This window comes from Microcaecilia unicolor, chromosome 1, assembly GCF_901765095.1.
Source record: "Microcaecilia unicolor chromosome 1, aMicUni1.1, whole genome shotgun sequence".
NCBI lineage: Eukaryota > Metazoa > Chordata > Amphibia > Gymnophiona > Siphonopidae > Microcaecilia > Microcaecilia unicolor.
Genome location: NC_044031.1, coordinates 615709188 through 615733247, shown reverse-complemented (window position 1 = coordinate 615733247; position 24060 = coordinate 615709188). Strand labels below are relative to the sequence as shown.

At 44.8% G+C, this 24060-nt stretch overlaps 1 protein-coding gene across 1 annotated transcript in view; it reads right to left on the bottom strand.

Moving 5' to 3' along the window:
* LOC115480882 (1-phosphatidylinositol 4,5-bisphosphate phosphodiesterase gamma-1-like) overlaps window positions 1–24060 on the bottom strand; it is a 258382-nt gene that overhangs the window by 124290 nt on the left and 110032 nt on the right. Inside the window, exons 5-6 of the mRNA XM_030219854.1 lie at window positions 17818–17902; window positions 10860–10940 (exon numbers count right to left, since the gene is read on the bottom strand). Coding sequence (XP_030075714.1) covers window positions 10860–10940; window positions 17818–17902 — 166 coding nt within the window. The remainder of the gene's footprint in view (window positions 1–10859; window positions 10941–17817; window positions 17903–24060) is intronic.

Genomic DNA, 24060 nt, shown 5'->3' with positions numbered 1-24060 from the left:
AACAGCCCTTAGGTGGGGTTAGTTCAGAGGGAGAAAGTTGGGTGGCTGGTTGTACTTTTTCAGTACTAGCTGGCCAACTTGCCAGCTAAATCTTGATGCTGCAAAAAGTATGCTTAAATCTGGCCAGCCAACCTTGCTTCCTCTAGACTGTATGCTTAAAAGTTCCTATGGTACTTGCTCTGATAATGAGTTCTAGAACTTAACTATCCGTTGAGGGAAAATATTTTCTCCTATTTGTTTTAAAAATATTACTATGTAATTTCATGTTATGTCCAAATGATTAGTGTTTACCCATTCCACTCCACTAAGGATAAAGGAGAGCTACTCATAAGTACATAAGTGTTGCCATACTAGGACAGACCAAAAGTCCATCAAACCCAGAATCCTGTTTCCAACAGTGACCAATCCAGGTCATAAGTACCTGGCAAGATCCCAGAACAGTACATTTTATGCTGCTTACCCCAGAAATAAGCAGTGGATTTTCCCAAGTACATTTTAATAATGGCTTATGGACTTTTCTTTTAGGAAGCTATCCAAACCTTTTTTAAAACTCTGCTAAGCTAACTGCTTTTACAACATTCTCTGGTAACGAACTCCAGTGTTTAATTACACGTTGACTGAAGAAATATTTTCTATGATTTGTTTTAAATTTACTACTTTGTAGCTTCATGGCAGTCGATATTGTGTACCTGGATTTTCAAAAGGCATTTGACAAAGTAGCTCATGAAAGACTCCTAAGGAAATAAGAAAGTCATGGGATAGGAGAAAACGTCGTATTTTGAATTAAAAACTGGTTAAAAGATAGAAAACATTGTAGAGACTCATCACCTTTTTTTTTACCCGGATAAATAGTGTGCGGGCAAGTTTTCTGAATAAAATTTAACTGGTGAGCAGTGGTAGGGCTGCCCGTAACTTTTGGGGGCTAATTTTATAATGACTACTGCTACTTATTTCTATAGCGCTACTACAGCACTGTACACACAACACCTATGAGACAGTTTCTGCTCGATGGAGTTTATAATCTACTCAAAACAAAACAAATAAGTGATTAGGGATTTATTGTGGGAATGATTATAACAAACATGGGTACTGAACAGGTCAATAGGGGCATAACAGAATATATCAATGCAAGATAGGCACATATATATGACCCGCTGAGCAAAAAGGTACCAAAAGTGAGGTTACAAATAAGAGAGATAAAGACTAGAAAAGTTTGGATGACTAAATTTGGGTAACTTTCATTTTTGAAAGTTTTGAGTTAGATTCTATATGTAGTAATTTAGTAGATGACGGCAGATAAAGACCTATACGGTCCATCTAGTCTGGCGCAAAAAGCGTTATTCTATAAACCGTGCTTAAAGATAGGGGTCACGTGTAAGTTTAGGTGCCGCCATTTGCACCAACGAAAATGAGATGCAAATGCCCAAGCCTAAATTTACAATCAAAGCCCCCATATTGTATAATTACGTGTATAACTCAAAACCACACCCCCAATCCACCATGAAACACCCATGACCCTCCCACTTCCACCCCCCCCCCCCTTTCTTGGGCTGTGCCTAAAATTCTGCCCCTTTTCCACCCAAACTACTCCCCAGAAGTGCGTGTGCATGTATTTTATATGATCCCGTTTCCATGTGTAAAACTTGCTTCATACGTGGAAAATGCTTTATAAAGTAACTTCCTAAATGAATAAGAAATTAAACAAAAGTTATGTAGAGTTTCAAGGATATAAAAGCTGCAACAGCCGCCGCTGAAAATCCATGTATATGTTCAAACAGATTTTTTTTATCTGTTTAAAGAGATAGCTGCTATTTACTTGACAATACTTACATGTTTACGAGTTATACATTCAGCTATTGAATTTCATAGTTGAATGCACAACTCAGGAGCGTCTCAAGCTGGAAGCATGCCCGGCGCAACATGCCAGCTACCACTCTCACCCCACCCACTGCATTGTGACCAAGCAAAGGAGGCAACCCCCTCTCTTGCGCCCTGTATGACGGCACTGCCCACATACATCTTGCAATTCTGTGGTACAACTTTCTTGCCTTACTTCAACCGACCATGCCCCTTTTAAACTATGTAACTTTGACCATTTTGGAATTAAAACAGCGAAAGCTCTACGTACATCCGGCCTGACTTCGAAAGAACAAGCATTTTTACAATATGTGCCACTGCTGACAGAATAAACAATTTGTTTGTTTGTGTAACTTAAATACTGATTTCATTATAATGTGCAGAAACAAGATATACCTTTCCTATCTTTGTTTAGTGTGAGAATCAGTTTTAAACAAACCTCTCATAATTATCTGGGTCCTGCAGGCTAATGGAAAGGCCTGGGGTCTAGAAATCATGTTCTCTACACTGCCTGTATGTTCCCAGGCCAAATTGTCAATGTTTAAACCCCTGAGACTAATGGCAGCACATTTCCTCTTTTCACTGAAGTTCAATACGCAGTAATCTCCTGTTTAAATAGGTTGGTTGCATAGGGTCCTGCCTGTAACAAGTCTGCAATTAGTGCTTTCTGTGAATGTGATTAAACGCTATTTTATTTAATCAGTATTAAAAAATCTTGACTCGTGAATTTGCCTGTAATAATTTCCATGGTTACCAAGCCTGATTACAATTGCAAAAACAGAGCACAAGTTTTACACAGAAACATAGAAATACAGAACAATGCAGGCAGATAAGGACCATATGGCCTATTCAGTCTGTCATCTATGCCATTTACTCTCCCTGTCACTCCCTTAGAGATCCTAGGTACTTGTCCCATGCTCTCTTGAATTCAGAAAATGGTACAGTTTAGTGGAGTTACTTACCTGTAACGGAGGTTCTCCATGGACAGCAGGATAAGTCAGCCACATACAGGTAATGTCATCCAACAAACCCAGAAGCGGGTAGCTCTCCCAGAGGGAAGACTTTGAAGAAACCCCCTCTGAGCATGCGTAGGCTGCCCTCTATATGTCCCAGTGTGACCCCTTCCCCCTCAGGAGTTCCCAGCTAGTCCCATAGGTTCATCCGTAGGGGAGGAGGGAGGGTTTGTGTGGTTGACTTATCATGCTGTCCACTGAGAATCCCCGTTACAGGTAAGTAACTCTACTTTCTCCATGGACAAGCAGGATGAGTCAGCCACACACTGGTGACTCTCCAGCTGAAGGGTGAGAAGGGGCCTGGCAGTAAATGGATTTAAGGGGGCCCCTTCGAGTCCTGCTACTTCGCTGAGGGAGGATGAGGCCGTGGGGCAAGGAAGGCATTGAAAAGAAAGACAGCACATTCAGATAAAGAAGCTAAATTTTATTGTGGTCTGCGAGGCTGATCGAATCAAGAAAACCGCAGGTCCAGACAAGGTCCTTGCCGTGGTGAGAAGGAGAACAATCAGCCTGTTATTGTGGTGAAAATAAATAGTGCCAACATGGGAAAACTAAGGTAATAGGTACCAACATGGCAAAACTACAACAGGAACAGTACCAACATGGCAGGAACTAGGGCATGGCATTCTGTCGTTGTGGCAGACAATGCATCACAGTCAAGGCTATAACAAATCACAGTGCAAATAGGGTCAATGAGATCAGTTTGGGTAGGGCAATGTAACAAAATAATGTCAACAAAACTGTGTCCATGCTGTTCAGCAGGGGCGTAGCTACTGGTGGGCCTGGCTGGGCCCAGGCCCACCCAATTTCAGCTGTGGCCCGCCCAGAGCCAGCGCCAGCCCCAGCTCCCATTGCCATCCACTGCTGCTTTTCCTGTTGAGCAGCAGGGCCGGCGCTACAAAAGCTAACGCTAAGGACGAAAAATGTTAAAGAAAAAAAAAAAAGCGCGGCACCGGCAGGCACTGTCTAGGCAGCCTTGAGGCATTGGCTGCTGGCTCGCAGGCTCCTCCCGTCTCCTACGTCACTGCCCCTGGAGCGACGCAGGGGCAGTAACGTAAGAGACGGGAGGAGCCTGCGAGCCAGCAGCCAATGCCTCAAGGCTGCCTAGACAGTGCCTGCCGGTGCCGCGCTTTTTTTTTTTTACATTTTTCGTCCTTAGCGTTAGCGCTTCTTCTTTTTGTAGCGCCGGCCCTGCTGCTCAACAGGAAAAGCAGCAGTGGCCGGCAATGGGAGCTGGGGCTGGCGCTGGCATGCAGGGCGGGCCTCAAGGAAAAGAAAAAAGAGGGAAAACATGGAAGGATGGGGAGAAAGAGGGAAAACAGATGGAAGGATGGGGTGAGAGAGGGAAAACATGGAAGGATGGGGAGAGAAAGAGGGGAAACAGATGGAAGGATGGCAGAGAAAGGGAAAACAGATGGAAGGATGGCAGAGATTGAGGGAAAACATGGAAGGATGGGGAGAAAGAGGGAAAACAGATGGAAGGATGGGGTGAGAGAGGGAAAACAGATGGAAGGATGGGGGAAGAAAGAGGGAAAACAGATGGAAGGATGGGGAGAGAAAGAGAGAAAACAGATGGAAGGATGGGAGAGAAAGAGGGAAAACAGATGGAAGGATGGGAAGAGAGACACTGGATGGAAGGATGGGGAGAGAAAGGGGAGATGGATGAAAGGATGCAGAGAGAAAGGGGAGAGACTGGAAGGATGTGGAGAGAGAAGGGACACTGAACAGAAAAGGGTAGAGAGATAGAGAGACACTGGTTAGAAGGAGGGAGAGAGAGACATTAGATGGAAGGATCAGGAGAGAGGGTAGATGGATGGAAGGTTGGAGAAAGAAAGAGGGAAGACGCTGGATGGAAGGGTAGGGAGAAAGAGGTGACACTGGACGGAAGGATGCAGAAAGAAAGAGGTGACACTGGACGGAAGGATGCAGAAAGAAAGAGGGGAGACTACTGGAAGGATGGGGAGAGAGAGGGGAGACTAAAAGGATGGGGAGAGAAAGAGGAGAGCTGCTGGATGGAAAAGGGGAGTAGTGAAAGACTGGAGAACAAGAGGAAGGGGCATGGGGAGAACAAGGGTGAGAAAAAGATGAAAAGCCATAAGCAGATGAAGGAAATTAAAGAATGGATAGTAAGAATGAATTAAATCAGGACAGAGAGAGAGAGAGAGGCAGAAAAATATTGAAGAAAGCAAAGAAAAAGGAGAGAAAAATGACAAATGGCCAGGAAAACCTGGCAGAAGAGTTAAGCGAAAACGAAGGAAAGCAGAATCTAGAGACTGGGAGCGACACAATGAAAAAAAGTAAATGGCCATACAAGAAAGGTAAAGAAAATAATTTTATTTTTAATTTAGGATAAAGTAATATGGTACCTGTGTTAATGAAGTTTCAGAGACCAATACTTCCTTCCTTAGGTCAGGCGAGGATACCGTAACAGCATTATACTGACCTGAGGTAGGAGGTTTTGGCCTCTGAAAGCTCACTGAAAAGGGTGTTAGGGTATTAAATACATTTTCTGAAATCTGATGCACTGAAAAGCAGCACTTTACCCTGTGTGACAAATGCATCTGATTAGCGTGACTAAATTTTGCTGGGGGAGGGGGGTAGAGAGAAAATTTTGTGCCCACCCACTTTGGGTTCAGGCCCATCCAAAATTGGCAGTCTGGCTACGCCACTGCTGTTCAGTGACAGGATTTAGCACTTTGGGGCAGGGCTTTGACGGATTCCGTGTCCTTGTGCCCTACTGGCTCAGTATCCGTGGATGTCATGGGTTCCCCTGGTGTTGTTGCTGCCTGGAAGACCGCTATGCCAAACTCGTTTGTGGTCTGTAGTGGGTGGTCTAGGCAGTAGTGTCTGAAGGTGTGCACGGAGGACCAAGTTGCCGTTTTGCAGATGTCTTCTATTGAGGCCGAGGAAGGTTGGCCAGTGTTGCAGCCATGGCCTGCAGTTGGTGGGCAGAGGTTTTGTTGGGAAGGGTTAGGACTTCTTCCGCATAGCAGAAAGCGATACAGTTGGATATCCAGGTGGATACAGTGCGTTTGCCACTGGGGTACCAGGTTTGTTGGCGTTGAAGGAGACAAAGAACTGTGAGGATTTCAGCCAGGACTGCTTGCGGCTGAGGTAAAGGCACAGGGCGCGTGTGCAATCTAAGGTGTGGAGTAGTTGTTGTTTCTGGTTGGTGTGTGGTCCTGGGTGGAAGGAGGGGAGCACAATGGCTTGATTGATATGAAAGGGGGAAACCACCTTGGCCAGGAATTTTGGGTATGTTCCGAGGAATGCATGGTCGTGGCGGAGCTGCGTGTACAGTGAGTAAGTCACGAGGGCTTGAATCTCACTGATGTGCCTAGCTGATGTTATGGCAATGATGAAGATGGTCTTCCAGGTGAGGAACATGGCGTCCATGGTTTCCATTGGTTCAAAGGGGTGAAGCATGAGGCGGATGAGGACAATGTTAAAGTCCAAAGCTGGAAGTGGGCACCAGACTGGGGGATGAAGGTTTCCCAGTCCCTTCATGAACCTGCTCACAAGGTGATGGGAGGACAGGGGGCTGCTGTCCAGCCTGTCATGGAAGGCGGATATGGCTCTGATATGAACTTTGATTAAAGCTGTATTGAGGTCTGCATGCGACAAGCTGAGTAAGTATTGTAGAACCGCTGGTATGGGGAATGAAAAGGGGTCCACGTGTGCCCTGGAATGCCAGATCTAGAATCTTTTCCACTTAAGAGCATAGGATTTTCTGGTAGATGAGCGTCTAGCTGCAAGTAAGACGTCCGTGACTTCTGGGGTCATTTGGAGTGGGGCTAAAATCAGCCTTTCAACATCCAAGCTGATAGGACAAGGGTCTTCAGGTTGGGGTGTAGTGTGGTCCCTTGGTCCTGAGTGACGAGGTCTGGTCGGTTCAGTAGACGGACTGGTGGCATTGTTGCCAGGCGCTGTAGGAAGGGGAATAACAGTTGCCTCGGCCAGTATGGTGCAATGAAGATGATTGTGGCCTTGTCCTGAATGATTTTCAGCAGCATCTTGTGGAGAAGCAGCATGGGGGGATATGTGTAAAGCAGCTAGTGCCCCCAGTGGACTGCAAAGGTGTTGTGGTTCCACCTAAGTGAAGGTCATCTGGAGCAGAATTGTGCGCACTTTGTGTTGGCTTTGCTGGTGAAGAGATCCATTACTGGTGTGCCCCATCGGTGGTACAACTCCTGTGTGGCCTCCAGATAGAGGGACCATTCGTGGGGATCCAGCTTCCGGCTGAGGCTGTCCACAACTGTGTTGTGGAGCCCCGGTAGGTAGGTTGTTTATAGGAGGCATCGCTTGGAGAGGGTGAATGCCCAGATCCTCCTTGCCTCTCTGCACAGGGAAAGGAAGCCCGTGCTGCCCTGTTTGTTGATGTAAAACATGGCAACTTGGTTGTCTGTTTGTATCAGGATGTTTTTGTTAGAGATCCAAGGAGCGAAGGCTTGTAGTGCATTTCTGATGGCTCTCCAGAGCTCCTGGAGATTGATGTAGTATTTGGTCTCGCAGGGGGACCAAGTGCCCTTGGTACTCAGGTGGAGGAGGTGTGCTCCCCACCCGAGCTTGGAGGCATTTGTGGTAACTGTGAGCTGGTGTTGAGTGGTTGGAGGGGTTTCTCTTTGCAGATGTGGTGACTTTGCCACCACCTGAGAGGTTCGCGGGAAGACTCAGTGATGGAGATTTTTAGGGACAGCGGTTGGCTGTGCTGGTTCCATGATCTCCGTAGGTACCACTGAAGAGGCAGCATTTGCAGTTTGGCAAGGGGGAAGATGTGGACCAAAGCAGCTAGGTGTCCTAGGAAGCGCAGAAAGGTCTGTGCGGAAACTTTCTTGCGGATGAGATGTACTATGCCAGGTGAGATATTGTTTGTCCCCTCAGGAGATGAAGGAAGGCCTTGCAGTGCTTTGTGGAGATGTTGGCACCGATGAACTCCAGAGATTGGGTCAGTTGTAGGTGGGATTTCTTCTTGATGATGAGAAAGCCAAGTGACTGAAGGACAGTGACCATGATGTTGACTGCCGCAGTTCTCTCCAGGGAGGAGGGTCCAATGAGCAGCCAGCCGTTCAGATAGGGGAATACACATATCCCGGTCTTGCGAAGGTGGGGTGCTACCACTGCTACACATTTGGTAAAGACCCTTGGTGCAAAGGAGAGTCCAAATGGGAAGACCTGATACTGGTAGTGTTGGCTCAGGACAGAGAATCATAAGAATTTCTTGTGGGTTTGTAGATTGGGATGTGAGTGTAGGCACAAGAAGATGTTCCACTCAATGTGGAAATTAAAAAGAGTAAGACCTTTCTTCCCAAGGATCATTTTCCGCAACCTGGTACAATCAGTGGTACTCAGTCATCTAGACTACTGCAACGCACTCTATGCTGGTTGCAAAGAACAAATAATCAAGAAACTTCAGACAGCTCAGAACACCGCAGCTAGACTAATATTCGGTAAAACAAAATATGAAAGTGCCAAACCCGTACGTGAAAAGCTACACTGGCTCCCACTTAAAGAACGCATCATGTTCAAAATATGCACCCTAGTTCACAAAATCATTCACGGAGACGCCCCAGCCTATATGTCAGACCTGATAGACTTACCACCCAGGAATGCTAAAAAATCATCCCGCACATTCCTTAATCTTCACTTTCCCAACTTTAAAGGTCTAAAATACAAACTAACGCATGCGTCAACCTTTTCCTACCTGAGCACACAATTCTGGAACGTGCTGCCGCGCAACTTAAAAACAACCTATGAACTAACTAACTTCTGCAAACTACTGAAGACCCATCTCTTTAACAAGGCATACCACAAAGATCAACAAATGTGAACTCTTATACATATATCTAGAACTGTCTTATAATATTTGCTTATTAAACTACTATCATGTTTTATCAATATCATGTTACCCAAGATCCTCCTGTAATACTAAATGTATATTTTCTTATGTATTTCCACCATTCATGATGTATTGTAAGCCACATTGAGCCTGCAAAGAGGTGGGAAAATGTGGGATACAAATGCAACAAATAAATAAATAAATCCTGGAGGTCCAGGGAGGCCAGCCAGTCATTTTTCTGATTGAGTGCGAGAACGGTTCCCAGTGCATTTGGAACTTTTCCTTATGGATGTATTTGTTGAGGTGCAGGTCAGAATCCCCCTGATGTCTTGGGGACTAGGAAGTACTAAGAGTAGAACCCCTGGTTGAGCTCTGCTGAGGGTACAGGCTCTATAGCCCTCATCCAGAGGAGAGTCTGGATCTCTTGGCTAATAAGGTGGATTAGAGGTTCTGGAATATCATACATGGGACGTGTTTTAGGTGATGGGAGGGTGTGGAATTTGATCCGGTAACCATGCTGGATTATGTTATCTGTCTCTAGGAGTTGCTGAAGGAGGAGAGGTGACCATCCACAGGCAGAGAGACTGGTGGGTTGGAGTCAAAAACTGGAGCCCACCTTAGAGGTCAAGCACAGAGCATTCTGGGAGGGGTCAGAGCTGGCCTCAGTCCCCGTTTGAGTCAGGGTGGGCGGCATGGTGGCTGCGGAGCCTGGCCATGAGTGAGAGTCAGGGACCTTTTCCCCTTCTTTTTTTTTTAGATTTTTTGCTGGTAGTTCTTTCGTTTTCTGCACAGTGTTTTCTTGCTGTCGGAGACATCTGGAGGAACAGGGGGCAGACAGCCATGAGGTGAGCTGTGCCTAGGCATCGTACGCACACATCATGGGTGTCTGTGGTGCTCATCTTCTTCCTGCAGGTTGGGCATTTATTAAAGCCCGGTTTGGAAGCATCTGTGGCTTTTGGTGTAGGATCAACCATGCTGATTGTTAGTGATGAAGAGGAGAGCAAAATCCGTCCGTTGTGCAGGGTAGACGAGGTAAACTGAGGAGGAAGGGGTCACATTGGGACATATAGAGGGCCACCAACGCATTCTCAGAGGAGGTCTTTTCAAGGGCTTCCCTCTGAGCTCTAGGAGAGCTATCTGCTTCTAGGTTCATCAGATGACATCACCAGTGTGTGGCTGACTCATCCTGCTTGTCCATGGAGAAACTCCAGTTTATGGTGAATTATAAGTGAGGGTCCAGGACTCTGTTACTGATGGGTAGTAGTGGCAGCATTTTGCTAATTTCTCTGAGGGTCAGCCAGTTGTCTTTCTTGGGCACAGAAACTAAAGCAATAAACCCTCTCCCTCCCCCCAGAGGTGCTATCATACTAGACCTTTCATCTGTCACAAAATAGGGGAGAGGTTCTGTAGCATACCTAGCCATAAGGCAATGATTCATACCAAGCAGTTAAATGGTGGAATGTGCTGCCTATAGAGCTTAAACAATTGTTTCAATATAGGTTATTTCACTAATCTTTGACAACATTTTTAGGTTGCTAGTTCCTAGGTATTCATAGCATCCTTAATTATAAACCACATTTTAGGTATATGCGGGATATAAATGTTTTTAATGTAATGTTAGTAATGATTCTTTGTTTTTGTAATTTGTACTTTTGAGGACATTCAGAAAAATGTGCCTAGACCTGTAATCAGGGCTGGTTTAACCACTGGGCAAACCAGGGAATTGCCTAGGGTGGCAAAGAGCAGTAGCAGTCAAAGTAGAACAATGGATCCTGACAAACAACTCAAAAACCCATCAGCACATACTATTACCAAAGGGAGAGGGCTACATTTCAAAGAGCTTGTTAATCTATGGATAATCCTGATTGTTGAATTGAACCACGAAAATCTAAGGGGTGTCTAGGGGCTTGGAAGATAATGGTGGGGGGCACAAAGCTGAGAGTTCACCTCTGTCTCAGATTAACTTCACTCAAACTCTGTTCCAGGCTGGAAAAAAACGCTGAATCAGAAGTCTGAAATAAATGACTGAAGTGCCCCCTGAATACCTTGTATACTTCGCTTTTTCAAGCACTTGTAAAACAATGAGAAAAAGACAGAGGAAGGCACAGCTGCACCCATGGATATTTGCATCCTAGGGACTCTGCCTAACTTACTGATTTCTGAGCATCAAACATCAGGTTTTTGTAGAACTGGCTGAAGTGCAGGAATGTCATCTCAGACCTGGTTTCAACTTCCTGTTGAGAAAAAAAAGGTTGCACAGCTGTTGTAAGTGAAACAGATGCACACAGTCCCGTTTTGGACAGGTTGTAGAAGTGGGAATTGAGAAGCAGGTGACTGCATCTCAAGTTTCATCAGTTTGTGCCAACATAGAATTCTTACATACAGAAGAAATGACATTTACATGTTGGATGCATACAGCATAAATATCCAGTTTAGAAAAATTAATGTATAAAAATTCGAATGGGCTCAAAGCAGGGGCGGACTGACAGGGATCTGGGCAATAAAGGTCTTGCCCCCACCTGAGTCCCACATCTCTCCCTCCATCCCCAGGAACCACATCACACACCACCTGAACTTTATGTTTCAAGAAGGTCGATTCCCAACAGAAAAGGGCAACATACTGCTCACACCAATCCCAAGAGACATCAAGAAAAACGCCAAAGATATCTTAAACTACAGACCAGTATCATCTATACCACTAACAACCAAAATTACGGAAGGCATAGCGGCCAACCAGCTAATTGACTACATCAACAAATTTACAATATTACACGAGTCTCAGATAGGCTTTAGGTCCCATCACAGCACTGAAACAGTGTTGATTACACTTCTAGCTAAATCGTAACAGGAAATCTCAATAGGTAAAAACATCCTCCTACTCCAGTTTGACATGTCAAGTGTATTTGACATGTTCGACCACCAAATCCTACAAAGAATACTTGATAAGTCCGGAATCGGAGAAAAGGTATTTGACTGGTTCAAGGGCTTCCTGATCACAAGGTCTTATCAAGTAAAGTCAAACTCTGTAATCCCCCCCCCTTGGAAAGCAGAGTGCGGAGTCCCCCAGGGATCACCACTCTCACTAATACTATTCAACCTAATGATGGTCCCTCTAGCCTGGTCCCTATCCAAACATGGCTTCAACCCCTTCATTTACGCCGACAGTGTGTCAGTCTATATTCCTTTCAAAAATGACTCATCTGAAATTACTTCCAAAATCACAAACAGCATAAATATCATGGAATCCTAGGCATCAGCCTTCAAGTTGAAAGTGAATAGGGAAAAAACACACTGCCTGATACTTTTATCCACACACAATACCGAATGCTTTACAACTGTCAACACCACGGGATTATCTTTTCCAAAAGCAGACAAACTGAAAATCCTAGGAATCACCATAGATCGCAACTTATCCCTCGACAACCAGGCAGCGGACACTACAAAGAAAATGTTCCACACAATGTGGAAACTTAAACGTATAAAACACTACTTTCCAAGAGATGTTTTCTGCATCCTTGTCCAATCCATGGTCTTTGCTCATGCTGATTATTGCAATGGAATCTAGGCAGAATACAAGGAAGAAATCTTAAAGAAACTACAAACAGTATAAAATACGGCAGCTAGACTCATAGTCAGAAAAAAACAATTCAAAAGCGCTAGACCTTTACTCCAAAAATACACTGGCTGCCTATCAAAGCATGCATATCCTTCAAGATCTGCTCTCTGACCAACAGAATAATCTTCAGCATCTTGCCTGGCTACATGATCAACCTAATAGACCTACCGATTCGGAATGCAACCAAGAGCATGAGATCCTACCTTTCCCAGATGCCAAGGCCTAAAATACAAATCTACATACACAACCAGCTTCTCGTATGTCTGCACCAAACTCTGGAACACAATACTGAAAGACCTAAAATTGATAGACTATTACATATACTTTCAGAAACACCTGAAAGCCCATTTATTCAGACAGTACCTTTCCGATGATCCAACATAGTCAAGCAGATCACCAGAAAACACTCCATATTCATGAAAATGGACAGAACTGAACTAGGTTTGCGTCTTTCCAAACAGCTCTATGACAAGTAACATATCTACCTTAAGATAACCGTAAACCACATTGCAGCCTGCTTACTTTAAGAGAACTGTAAACCACATTGAATCTATATACATGTAACCCATTTACGTTTAGATGACTGAAAGCCACATTGAACCTACCATTAGGTGGGAGAATGTTGGGTACAAATTCAAACATAAATAAATAAATCTCCCCTCCTCTTCTAGATCCAACATTTCTTCCCCCTCCAGATGCAACATTTTCCCCTCCCCCAGGTGCACCATCTCTGTCTCTCCCTCCCCCTGGGTTTCCCATTCTGCCCCCTCCCTAAACAGCTCCATCTCTGCCCCCTTCCCAACAACCGGGTCCAGCATCTCTGCCTCCTTCCCTCTCTCCCTCAGGTCCAACATCTCTCTCCCTCCCATGACCAACTTCTCCCCTCTCTCTCCTGCATCCCCAGGTTTAGCTCTTGTCCACATTTACCTCAAAAGTTCCTTTCTTCATACAAGGTCTCAGCATAGGATGTTTGCCACTAACTGGAACCTTCTCTCTGCCATGGCCCGCCCTTGCAAAAGCAGGAAGTTACATCAGAAAGGAGCAGGCTGCAGCACAGAGAAGGTTCTGGTCAGCGGCAAACAGCCTATGCCAGGACCCTGTATAGAGAAAGAAACTTTTGAGGTAAATGTGTGGGGGGAGAGGAGCAGAGACGGGAAATAATGAAAGGGGGAGGGTGTGAGAGAGAGGGGGAGTGCCAGACCTGGGGATGGAGGAAAGAGAGATGTCAGTCATGTGGGGAAGAGGTACTGGGTCTCCCAACTGCTCTGGGCCCTCGGGCACTGCCCGATTTCCCAAATGGTCAGCCTGCCCCTGGTTCATAGCCAGCAAACAGTTGGTTATCTTTGTGATCTTAGAAACATAACCAGTTATTAACCCAGTGCTGTCACAGTGGCCAGTTTCTATTGCCATTTGGGGACAAAACCACTGGGGGATTAAAGAGACAACACCCCTACTCCCTCCAGTGGACTGCTGCTCAATAGCAGCCGTTTCCCAAATCCTAAACGTGCTTTGTAGCAGATGTAACTCTCAAAGTCAATCTTTTAGGACACAGATATGAGGAGAGGCATTTTTGAAAGGACATCCAAGTCAGAATAGGGATGTCCAAGTCAGAATGACCCAAATGGATGACTATCTCTCATGTATTTTCAAATAGGATACAGCCTGTTCAAAAATATGTGAGATGGATATCCATGCACTGGAAATTTCCAGAATGAACATCCATTTTACAAACTGAAACGTCAAAATTTTGAACAGGAGTAATCAAGGCACATGGACGTCTGTATAGCAGCATTCTTAGAAAATGGCCACACAGACATCCATGCAGAGCAGAGGGGCAGCCTAGTGGTTAGTGCAGTGGACTGTAAACCAAGGGACTCGTGTTCAAATCCCACTTTAATGCTTTGTTTTTGTAATTGTGAGCCCTCCAGGAACACAACAATACCTACTGTACCTGAATTACACTACTTCAATAGCCTTCAGGCTTGCAGGTGTCTTATATATTCAGGTACAGTAGGTATTTTTCTGCCCCTGGAGGACTCATGATTAAAAAAAAAAAGAATTGAAGTGGGATTTGAATATTGGTCCCTTGGTTTACAGTCCACTGCACTAACCACTAGGCTATTCCTCAGACTTGCTTCCTGCTTTGGTAAGAATGCCCATAATACTTGAAGCTGTCATAGAGCTCAGTATTCCCTTCCAGTTTCACTTTCGGGGAAAGGAAGGGGGACAGCAACCACTGGGGGATTAAGGAGGTGTCATGCTTTAAATCCAGGGGTCCTCAAACCCAGTCCTCACAGTCCAAAGCCCAGCTTTGTTTGCAGGCTTTCCACTGCATGCAAATAAGTCTCATACATATTCATTGCAGAAATCCTGAAAAGCAGGCTGGGTTGTGGACCTCAAGGACTGAATTTGAGGACCCCTGCTTTAATCCCTCCAGTGGACAGCTGTTCAATCAGAGCACCTTTCTGTAACCTGGACATTTTTGAAACAGATCTAGATAAGGATGATGTTAGGTTGATCATGAGCCCTTGGGCCTAGGCTGAGGCCTAGGGCAGACCAAGCTCAAGCTATAAAGAGACAATGGGCTACAAAGCCTGGCACACTCAGGGAGACCCGCGAGCACCACCAGAAAGGGAAACAAACCACTCGTACGGGCCACAAGACCAAACTGGAACTCACACGTACAGTGTCCACACATACGGGCTGCAAGGCCGAACTGGAACCCAAACACGCAAAAGGGAAGGGAAAAAGAAGTCCCGGGACTGGCACTCAGGCTGCGCACACTGCACCACACACAGTCACCAATGAAAGGTCACCAGTCCAAACACACAGATACAGACAACAACCAGAATAAGGGAACCCACACAGAAAGGCAACCCAAGCTGTGCCACACAACATAAATGAAGAAGCAGCCTACACAGGTTCCACACAAGAGCTACAGCAAGTATAGGGAAACAATGAAACCACATAGAAAGACAGCAAGAGCTACAGTGCTAGGTAAGAAGCAGTCCTCAGTAGAAGTAAACAGCAGGTAAAGGGTTGAGGCAGACTATACAGAGACTGCACAAGCTACACAGCTCAGACAGGGAGCAGTACTCACAAGAACCAAGCAACAGATACAGCAAATAAAGAGGTAAGGCAGGCTACACAGAGAGACTGCTACAAGCTACACAGCTCAGACTAGGAACAGTCCTCAACAGATACAGAAGGTAAAGAGTTAATTGGGAAATCCAAAGGAAGAAAGTATGCTCCCACGGACTCACCCAGCACACCCAGAAGGAAAGGAAAAGGCAAGGCACACAGGGGAGCTGTACACAGAGAAGCTGAACACAGGGGAAACAACAGCAAAGCAATCAGAGGGAGCAGACTCCTACAGACTCAAAGAACAAACACAGACAAAGAGAATAGTGACAACCATACAAAAGAGAATTCACACTGTGCCACACGCACAGACTATGCAGAAGCAAGGTAAGCTCACAGCTGAAGGAGATAACGCTAGAGTGTCCTATGCAGGCAGAGGCAGGCTTAAATAGGGTCTGGCATCTGACATCAACTGCCTCAGACGTCAGCCCAATCAGGAGCGAGACCCAGTCACTACCCTGCCTGTCCCAGTAGGATCATAACAGATGTCATTCTTTTTAGATATGAACGTTTTGTCCCCTTTGGTAATTGCTGTTAGACATCTCGATTTCAGACCCTCCCTAGTCCCGCTCAAAACATGCCCAGAACATGCCCACTTGCTATATGGACATACTACTGAGTTGGACATTGCAATTCTGCCTTTGCAAAATTGAGATTTGGACATTTCAAGCACATAGATGTCCATCTTGGCCTTTTGAGATGTCCATATGCTTTGAAAATGAGCGCCATAGTCTCCTTCTGAATTGGAGAATAAACATCTCTGAACTTGACCCACCAAAATGCTCAGCCAATGCCCCCTTGCCATTTGCATGCACTTGGTTTTGAGACGAGAACATCCCAGTTTTGAAAAATGGGGACTTAGTTTATGCAAGATAAACATGTAAATACTGGTTTATTCACATATCAAACATGAATAGGGCTAGTAAAAATGAAGGCCATTAGTGTTAAAGGCTGGGGTGAAGAGGGTTGCAGAGCTGGTGGGGAAGTCATGGTGTTGGTATTGTCACAGAACTTAGAGATCAACCACTGAGGTGGAGGAATGAGAAACACTACAGACGTAACAAGAACGGTCAAGGGAGTAGTGTAGAAAAGATGACACTTCCAAAACACATGGGAATCAAACATTGTCATACACAGAATTTATTCATTAATGATCTCTTGTAGATTCAACATGGTGACGTGTTTCGGCATTAGCCGCACCTGCCTCTGGAGTCTAAAACATATACACATATGCATTAAAATGGACACATTAGATTAACTGAGTGCTTCAGAAATGTGTGATCCACACAGATATAATCTGTAGATTTAGACCAATTTAAATTTAGACCAATGTAATGGGCTCATTATATCTGTTAATATGATTTGTAAGACAAGTGTAGTGGGTACATTATACCTCCTAATACAGTGTTGATTTATTGAGTCACCTGTTTAATATTTGACAACTTTTTAAGATGTTGATACATTTTTAAAGATGTGAGCGCTTTTATTGTGATTGTTTTATCATTTGATCAGAGATGTTCTATTGATTACAAGTTTTTGTCACACGTATCTACAGATGTTATGCATTTTTACATGTATTTTGAGATGTTTTATGATATATGTTTTGCATAATTAATTACTGTTAAACTGTATGGTATACCTTATGTTCCTTTGTTGTGTACTGTAAATGTTATCATTGTGGTTTTTATGTTTTTAACTTTTTGATCAATTTCATTGTAATGCATATGTGTATATTTTTTAGAATCCTGAGGCAGGTGCGGCTAGTGCCGAAACATGGCACTGTGTCAAGTCTACAAGAGGTCATTAATGAATAAATTCGGTGTATGACAATTTTTGATTCCCTTGTGTTTTGAAAGTGTCATCTTTTCTACACTACTCCCTTGACCGTTATTGTCACAGAGCTGATATGGACAGTATATTCTCTGAGGGCTGGTATGGAAACCTCACTGTGTCAGGGGTGGTATGGACCCTAGGACAATCACAGGGCTAAAATAAATTATGGCACTGCCAGAAGGCTGGCAAGCAGTGTGCTGTTGTTAGAAGGCTGCAACTTGCCTAAAATACCACTGATGTGGCAAACAGGGGTGGAATTCTACTCCAGTATGCAGTGGCTGTGTCAGTGGCTGAGGGCATGGCGAAGCAGGTTTACTGGAAGCAAAAAGTCCTATCATTTGCTAACTAACAGTTAACAAACATTCTACGTCCCTTTTCGCAGGGATACCGCCAAAATTTACCTAATGAACCCTGCTGTGTTCATATATGAGATACCCAGTGCCAGTTCAGATCTGGCACTATGAGAGGAGTTTTGATCATGGTAATAGCAATGTGCAGGGGGATGGGGTGGGGGAACTCACCTGCAGTTTGTCCCGCAGGAACCTCATGTTGGGCACCCGGTAATTCACCTGGGGCAGCAGAGCTTTCAGGTCCTTCACAGTGACACTAAAGAAGAACATAGATGAGGTCAGGGGTGCTCCATGGTACAAACTTAACAATGAACTCCAGGATTGTATCACCCATGAGATCCTCCCCCCCCCCCCCATCCTCCAGCCCTGAGCTGCACAGATCTGCAAAGGTATTATCTTACCAGATCATTACAGCTGGAAAGGTTTTACACAACACTAGCACATGCTCTGAGGGCTGAGAAAGATTTAGGGCTCCTTTTACTAAGGTGTTAAGTGTCATGCAGCCCATAGATATACAATGGACTGTGTGGCATTTAGCGCAACTCAGTAAAAGGATCGCTTAATGAAGTTTGGAAAAAAGGTAGGTGGTCTGCTTATTAAACAGACTGTTAATAATTCTGTAACCACTCTTCACTGTACTGTGTACCTGTGCTGTATTTTTGTAATTTATCCGATCAAAATTCAGCCAGTAGCAGACAGTGTTTTTTAAAGCACCAACTGCCACCAACTAAGTTAGGCTTAGATATTCAGTGCCAGGCTGACTACCAGCCAGGACTTGCATAAGAGGATCTATTGGGCTGCTGGGTCCCCCCAATTGCACCCCCCCCCCCCGTGGTTCTGACACCTGGGATTTACTCAGATGTGATCTCTGGTAGTCTAGTGCAGTGTTTAAGTTGGTCCTGGAGTACCCCCTTGCTAGTCAAGTTTTCAGGATATCCACAATGAATATGCATGACAGAGATTTGCATACAATAGAGGCAATCTATGCAAATCAATCTCATGCATATTCATTGTGAATATCCTGAAAACCTGACTGGCAAGAAGGGTGTTCCAGGACCGACTTGGAAAACACTGGTCTAGTGGGATGGGGAAGGAGTGATCCCCTTCCACTCCTGCTCCATTTGGCTCTGGGTTCAAAATGGAAGTGCTGATCCCTAGTGGTAGCTTGTTTACATTTTGTATATTTTTGTTCACTTAGAGAGGGACAAATACATGGGAATTTTATCAATTCATATCAGTCTGCCTATCCAGTCTATTCACAGATAATACAGCCATCCATCAGAGGACCCTTACACTTGTTCTGTGTGCTTTAGGAGAGGATTTTGGAGGAGAATTTAGATTTATAACCACAGACACCTAAAAAGGCTTATTAGTCTTTGATATGCCGTCTTTAATACACAAGGTCAAAGCAATTAACAAAAAAAAAAATGTGTTCCCACCCCCTGGGGTGACCCTCAGCCCCACCACATTGGGGGACCGGCTACACAGAGATATGCTAGTCTGAACCTGTAGCTAAAGTGAAGTGCTCATCACCCTGTTTTTGTAATTGAATCTTGTAGCTCTTGGTGCATGCACCAGTCTTAATTAAGAAGTATGTGACAAGGCAAGCCCCAGAGATCACCCCGTGAAGCAGTTGAGCCCAGAACTACGGATCCCAGAAGTCCTTGCAAAAAGGAGACAGAAGAGTAGTCCTGAAAAGAGGGAATGGATTCCCAGCCCCAGCGGGGGGAGCCAAGGCTTGAGGCAGAATGAGCCTATTACTCTCTTCCCCACTAGGGGGAGAGGCAAGGTTGAGGCTCAGTTTCCCTAGCGTATATAATTCCCCCCAGCCGTGGGAGGCTCTCAGTCCCCAGGAGAGAGGGGATACGAGGAGAGAGGGAGATTCCATGGAATATGTGGAGGAAGGAAGGAGCCTGCCACTAGAGCTGCCCAAGGGAGAGGAATCAGCTACCATGGAGTGGGAGGATTCAAAGGTTGCCCTGCCCAGCCTATGAAGGCAGTGGAGGAGGCCACACCGGAGGTGGTACTGAGAGGTGGGAGAAACTGCCAACCCTGCGCCTCGCAGGGTTTCCTCAGGACTGTGTAAAAGGCAGGTGATATTGGGGGCTGTGCAAAGACTGTAAATGAAGAGTTTCTGCTTTATTGGGCTATAGTAAAAGTATGCTGGACTCTGACTAAACCCTTCGGAAGGAGGGGGAACTGAGCGGGTGCTAAAGGGATTTTGGAACCTGGATTGTACCTTTTTCTTTTCTTTCCTTTTGAAGATGACCGTATAAGGACTGTATCTTTATTCCTTTGGAAGACTGTCCAGACCTCATCACACAGAACCAAGGGACCACCTACTGGCCCTATCAGCATGAATGTTGAGAGGCTGACCCTGGCCTCATTCCACATACCGCCGGAAGTCACTGACGTCCTGCTAGCTGCCAGGCAGCCAGCTACCAGGAAATCTTACACCCTCAAGTGGAAAAGATTCCAGACATGGTGTACCTCTGCATGTCTGAACCCATTCTCGTGTCCTCTTCCAGCGATCCTTCAGTACCTACTCAGACTATCAACAGCAGGCCTCAGAACATCCTCCATCAGAGTTCACTTGAGCGCCATCTTCGCCTTCCATGACAAACTCGACAGTGGGACACTCTCTGCCCACCCTCTAGTGACCAGATTCAAAAAGGGATTCAGTGGAACAAATGGTGCCCCCCGCCATCCTCAATGTTGTCCTCTGTCGCCTCATGGTATACCCATTTGAACCAGTGGAGACGACATCGGACAAGTTCATCACCTGGAAGACACTCTTCCTCATTGCCATCATGTCTGCCAGGCTCATCAGCGAGCTACAAGCCCTCATGACCTATGTACCCTACACACAGATCTGCCATGATCATGCCTCACTCAGAACTCACCCAAGAATTTTGCTCAAAGTGGTTTCCCCCTTACATATCAAACAGGTGATTGTGCTCCCTTCTTTCTATCTGTGGCCACACGCTAACCAAACAGAACAGCTCCTCCACACCCTGGACTGTACTCATGCCTTGCGCCTCTACCTCCACTGCATGCAGCCCTAGTGGAAGACCTTCCAGCTCTTCATCTCCTTTGACCCCAACAAACCGGGGACCCCAGTCGGCAATCACACCCTCTCCTCCTGGATCTCAGACTGCATTGCCTTCTGCTACAAGGTGGAAGGCCTTGACCTGGCCAAAAAGGCCACAGCACACCAACTAAGAGCCGTGGCCTTCACACTAGTCAACATCCGCTCCACCCCAGTACAGGACATCTGCAAAGCAGAGACTTGGTCCTCTGTCCGTATCTTCACCAGACACTATTGCCTAGACTGCCCTCTGGGACCATGAATGAGTTTGGCCTCACAGTCCTCCAGGCGGCAGTCACACCACAGGACACTCGCTCCAGCCAAGGACTTCAAACCTACCCAATGGTCTCCTATAGCGAAAGCCAAGATCCAAGCCCTCAATGCTCCCCAACCCAGGGCAGTCAGGGAGACCACCCCTGAGCAGAGACGGATGAAAGACTGTAACAGGAAGCAATACCTTCCTGTACCATGACAAACATTGCCTACACTGCAGTTCTGCTTTGTTAACTTAGCTGCATTGTCCAAATGCTGCTTTATGCCACTTTTTAGATGTTTTTGTCTTTCAAAAATGAGCTCCTAAGGTACCAGCCAATATGATTTTTTTCTTTTCTATTCTACTATACTTCAATCGTATTGGTCACCTTACTGAGATCATCACGTGGAGACACTAACAAAAACATGGGAACAGAAGTTTATTTTCTCCCTCACAGAAATGAACAATAATTGACTGATATAGCCACAGATTTCTGATTGCACTTCTTAGTAGCTGAAGATCTTATTCCATTCCATATGTTGCATACACTAGATGCTTGACATTGACATCTCTATCAGCAATGCCAGGGATGATTTTCAAAAGACTTACGCTCTTAACTTTGAGAGTCAGGCTCCTAAATGGGCCTCTCTAAAAATTAACTAGGGCTAAAAGTGCATAACCTTTATGATCAAAATTTCATTGAACTCCTAAACTTAGGAGCCTAAAATGTGGGTGCTCACTGGGGTAGATTTAGAGCAAGGATAAAAGTTAGGAGCTTAGTACCAATTTTTAGCATGAAGCACCTAAATTAGGTAAATGAATGGTGGGATTACATCTCGGAACATAGGGATAAATATTCAGCTGGTGATGGTCAGTGTTTTTTTGGCCACCGGTGGTGTTATGCCCGGATATTCAGTGCCAGTGAATATCGTTTGTGCGGCCAGCTATTCCTTATCTGGTTAAGTGTGATATTCAGCACTTAACCACCTAGCTTAAAAGTACTTTCTGCAGTCCTATTTGTCTGACTAACTTAGGCGGTTAAGTGCAAAATATCGGTACTTAACAGCATAAATGCCGACTCCACCCCTGGACCACCCACAAAATCACCGGCTTCATGTTTGCCAGTTAGTGCTGGCATTATCCGGTTAAGTGCCACTGAATATCCCCGGATAGCCCCACATGAGCCTCTCCTGCCCGGTTAATTCACTTTGAATATCGACCCCCATAACGTTTAGGCTCCTAAATCCTAAGCGGTGTAGAATGGGTAAAAGTGATTCAATTTTTCACTCTTTCAAAAAGTACCATCACCAGGGGACATTCAATGAAATTATATGGAAATACTTTAAAACAAATAGAAGGAAATATTTTTTCACACAAAGAATACTTAAGTACTGGAACTTGTTGCCGGAGGATGTGGTAACAGTGGTTAGCGAAGGTTTGAACAAGGTCCTGGAGGAAAAGTAATGAGATGGACGGGGGGGGGGGGGGGGGGGGGGGGGGGGAGGGGGGGAACCACTGCTTGCCCTGGGATTGGTAGCATGGAATGTTACTACTATTTGAGATTCAGCTAGGTACTTGTGACCTGGATTGGCTACTGTTGGAGGCAGGATACTGCTAGATGGACTGTTGGTCTGACCCAGTATGGCTATTTTTCTGTTCTTACTTAGGGTCCTGTATTTGATTGCTTTATGTTTACTGTTGTTTATTGTTCACAGGGTGCTTGATATACTGTTTTATGAGGGGATGTTCAAAGCGGTGTACAATCTAATTTGGGAAAGGAAAGGAACTCCATTAATCAAAGGAAAGATGAAAAAGAGAGGTAGAGAGAGATAAAATAAACTTTTTAAAAAAGCATTAGCAGGTCTATCTGCCTTACTACCTTCTGTGTACAACCAAAGTGGGTTTACATATTACATACATGTGCTGCCCCTGTTCCTAGTGGGATTACAATCAAAATATTTTGTACCTGGGGTAACGGAGAGTTAAGTGGCTTGCCCAGGTATGGAGTGAAAAGCGTTGACAGATTAATATAGGGACAAATTTAGGAGCTCAGCTTTATCTGAATATAAGGCTAACCATTCATGTGTTTTTCTCCTTTACTCACTGAGCTTTTTATCAGCTGGAATGGATATGCACATTTTTGAAGTGCTGAGAAGCCATCTCAGTGCATTACTCAGCACATCCAACAGGTGGCAAACATGAGCAACATTAAGCTATTGTTAGAAGAATTCATAAGCAAAGAGAGTTACCCTTTAGTCGGATTGCTCTGAGCCTAGAGCACTCTTATAATATTACTTTAAGAAAGAATAAGGGCTACAGTATATTACTATAAGACAGTGTCATGGTGACACATTATAAAGAAATTATCACTGTTGTGGTGATGGGCTATAAATACAATATTACTATATAACTGTCATTTTAGACTGGAGTCAAATTAATTATGTTTTTAGGTAAGTTAGAAAAAGTGGTCGATAGACAACTGATAGATTTATAGAAGATTTTCAAGTGTTAGATCATTCTCAGTCTGTCTTCTGTGTTACTTTTGGGTCAGAGGCTCTGGTGTCTTTATTAATTAAATTGCCGGGATGAAGGAGGAGAGGCAGTGCTGATTTTAGGAGATCTTACCACAGCATTTGATACAGTACATCATCAGATTTTGTTTCAATGCTTCAAGGAAATGGCAATAGGTAAACAACTCTTAATTGGTTTTCTTTTTGTCATGCAACAGGATGCAGAGGGTTGTAATGGAGACATTACTCTGGTATAAAATATGGAGTGCTGAAGGGGTCAGTACTTTCCCCATATTGGTTTAAGATTTGCATTTTATTGCTACTCGTATGCTAATGATTTCCAATTGCTATTACCAATTAAGGGTGATTGGATGGAGGTGGTGGATTTGTCAAAGAATGGGCGTGAAGAAACTGAGGCTTCATTAGAGAACAAATTGAAAATTGGTTGTGAGCCGTGTAACGTTTTATATGATTTTGTTGTATCCAATATATTTAATTTAATTATTTATTTCTTATGTACCGACTCAAAGCTATAGAAGCAGTGTGCATTCAAGTACAGTAGG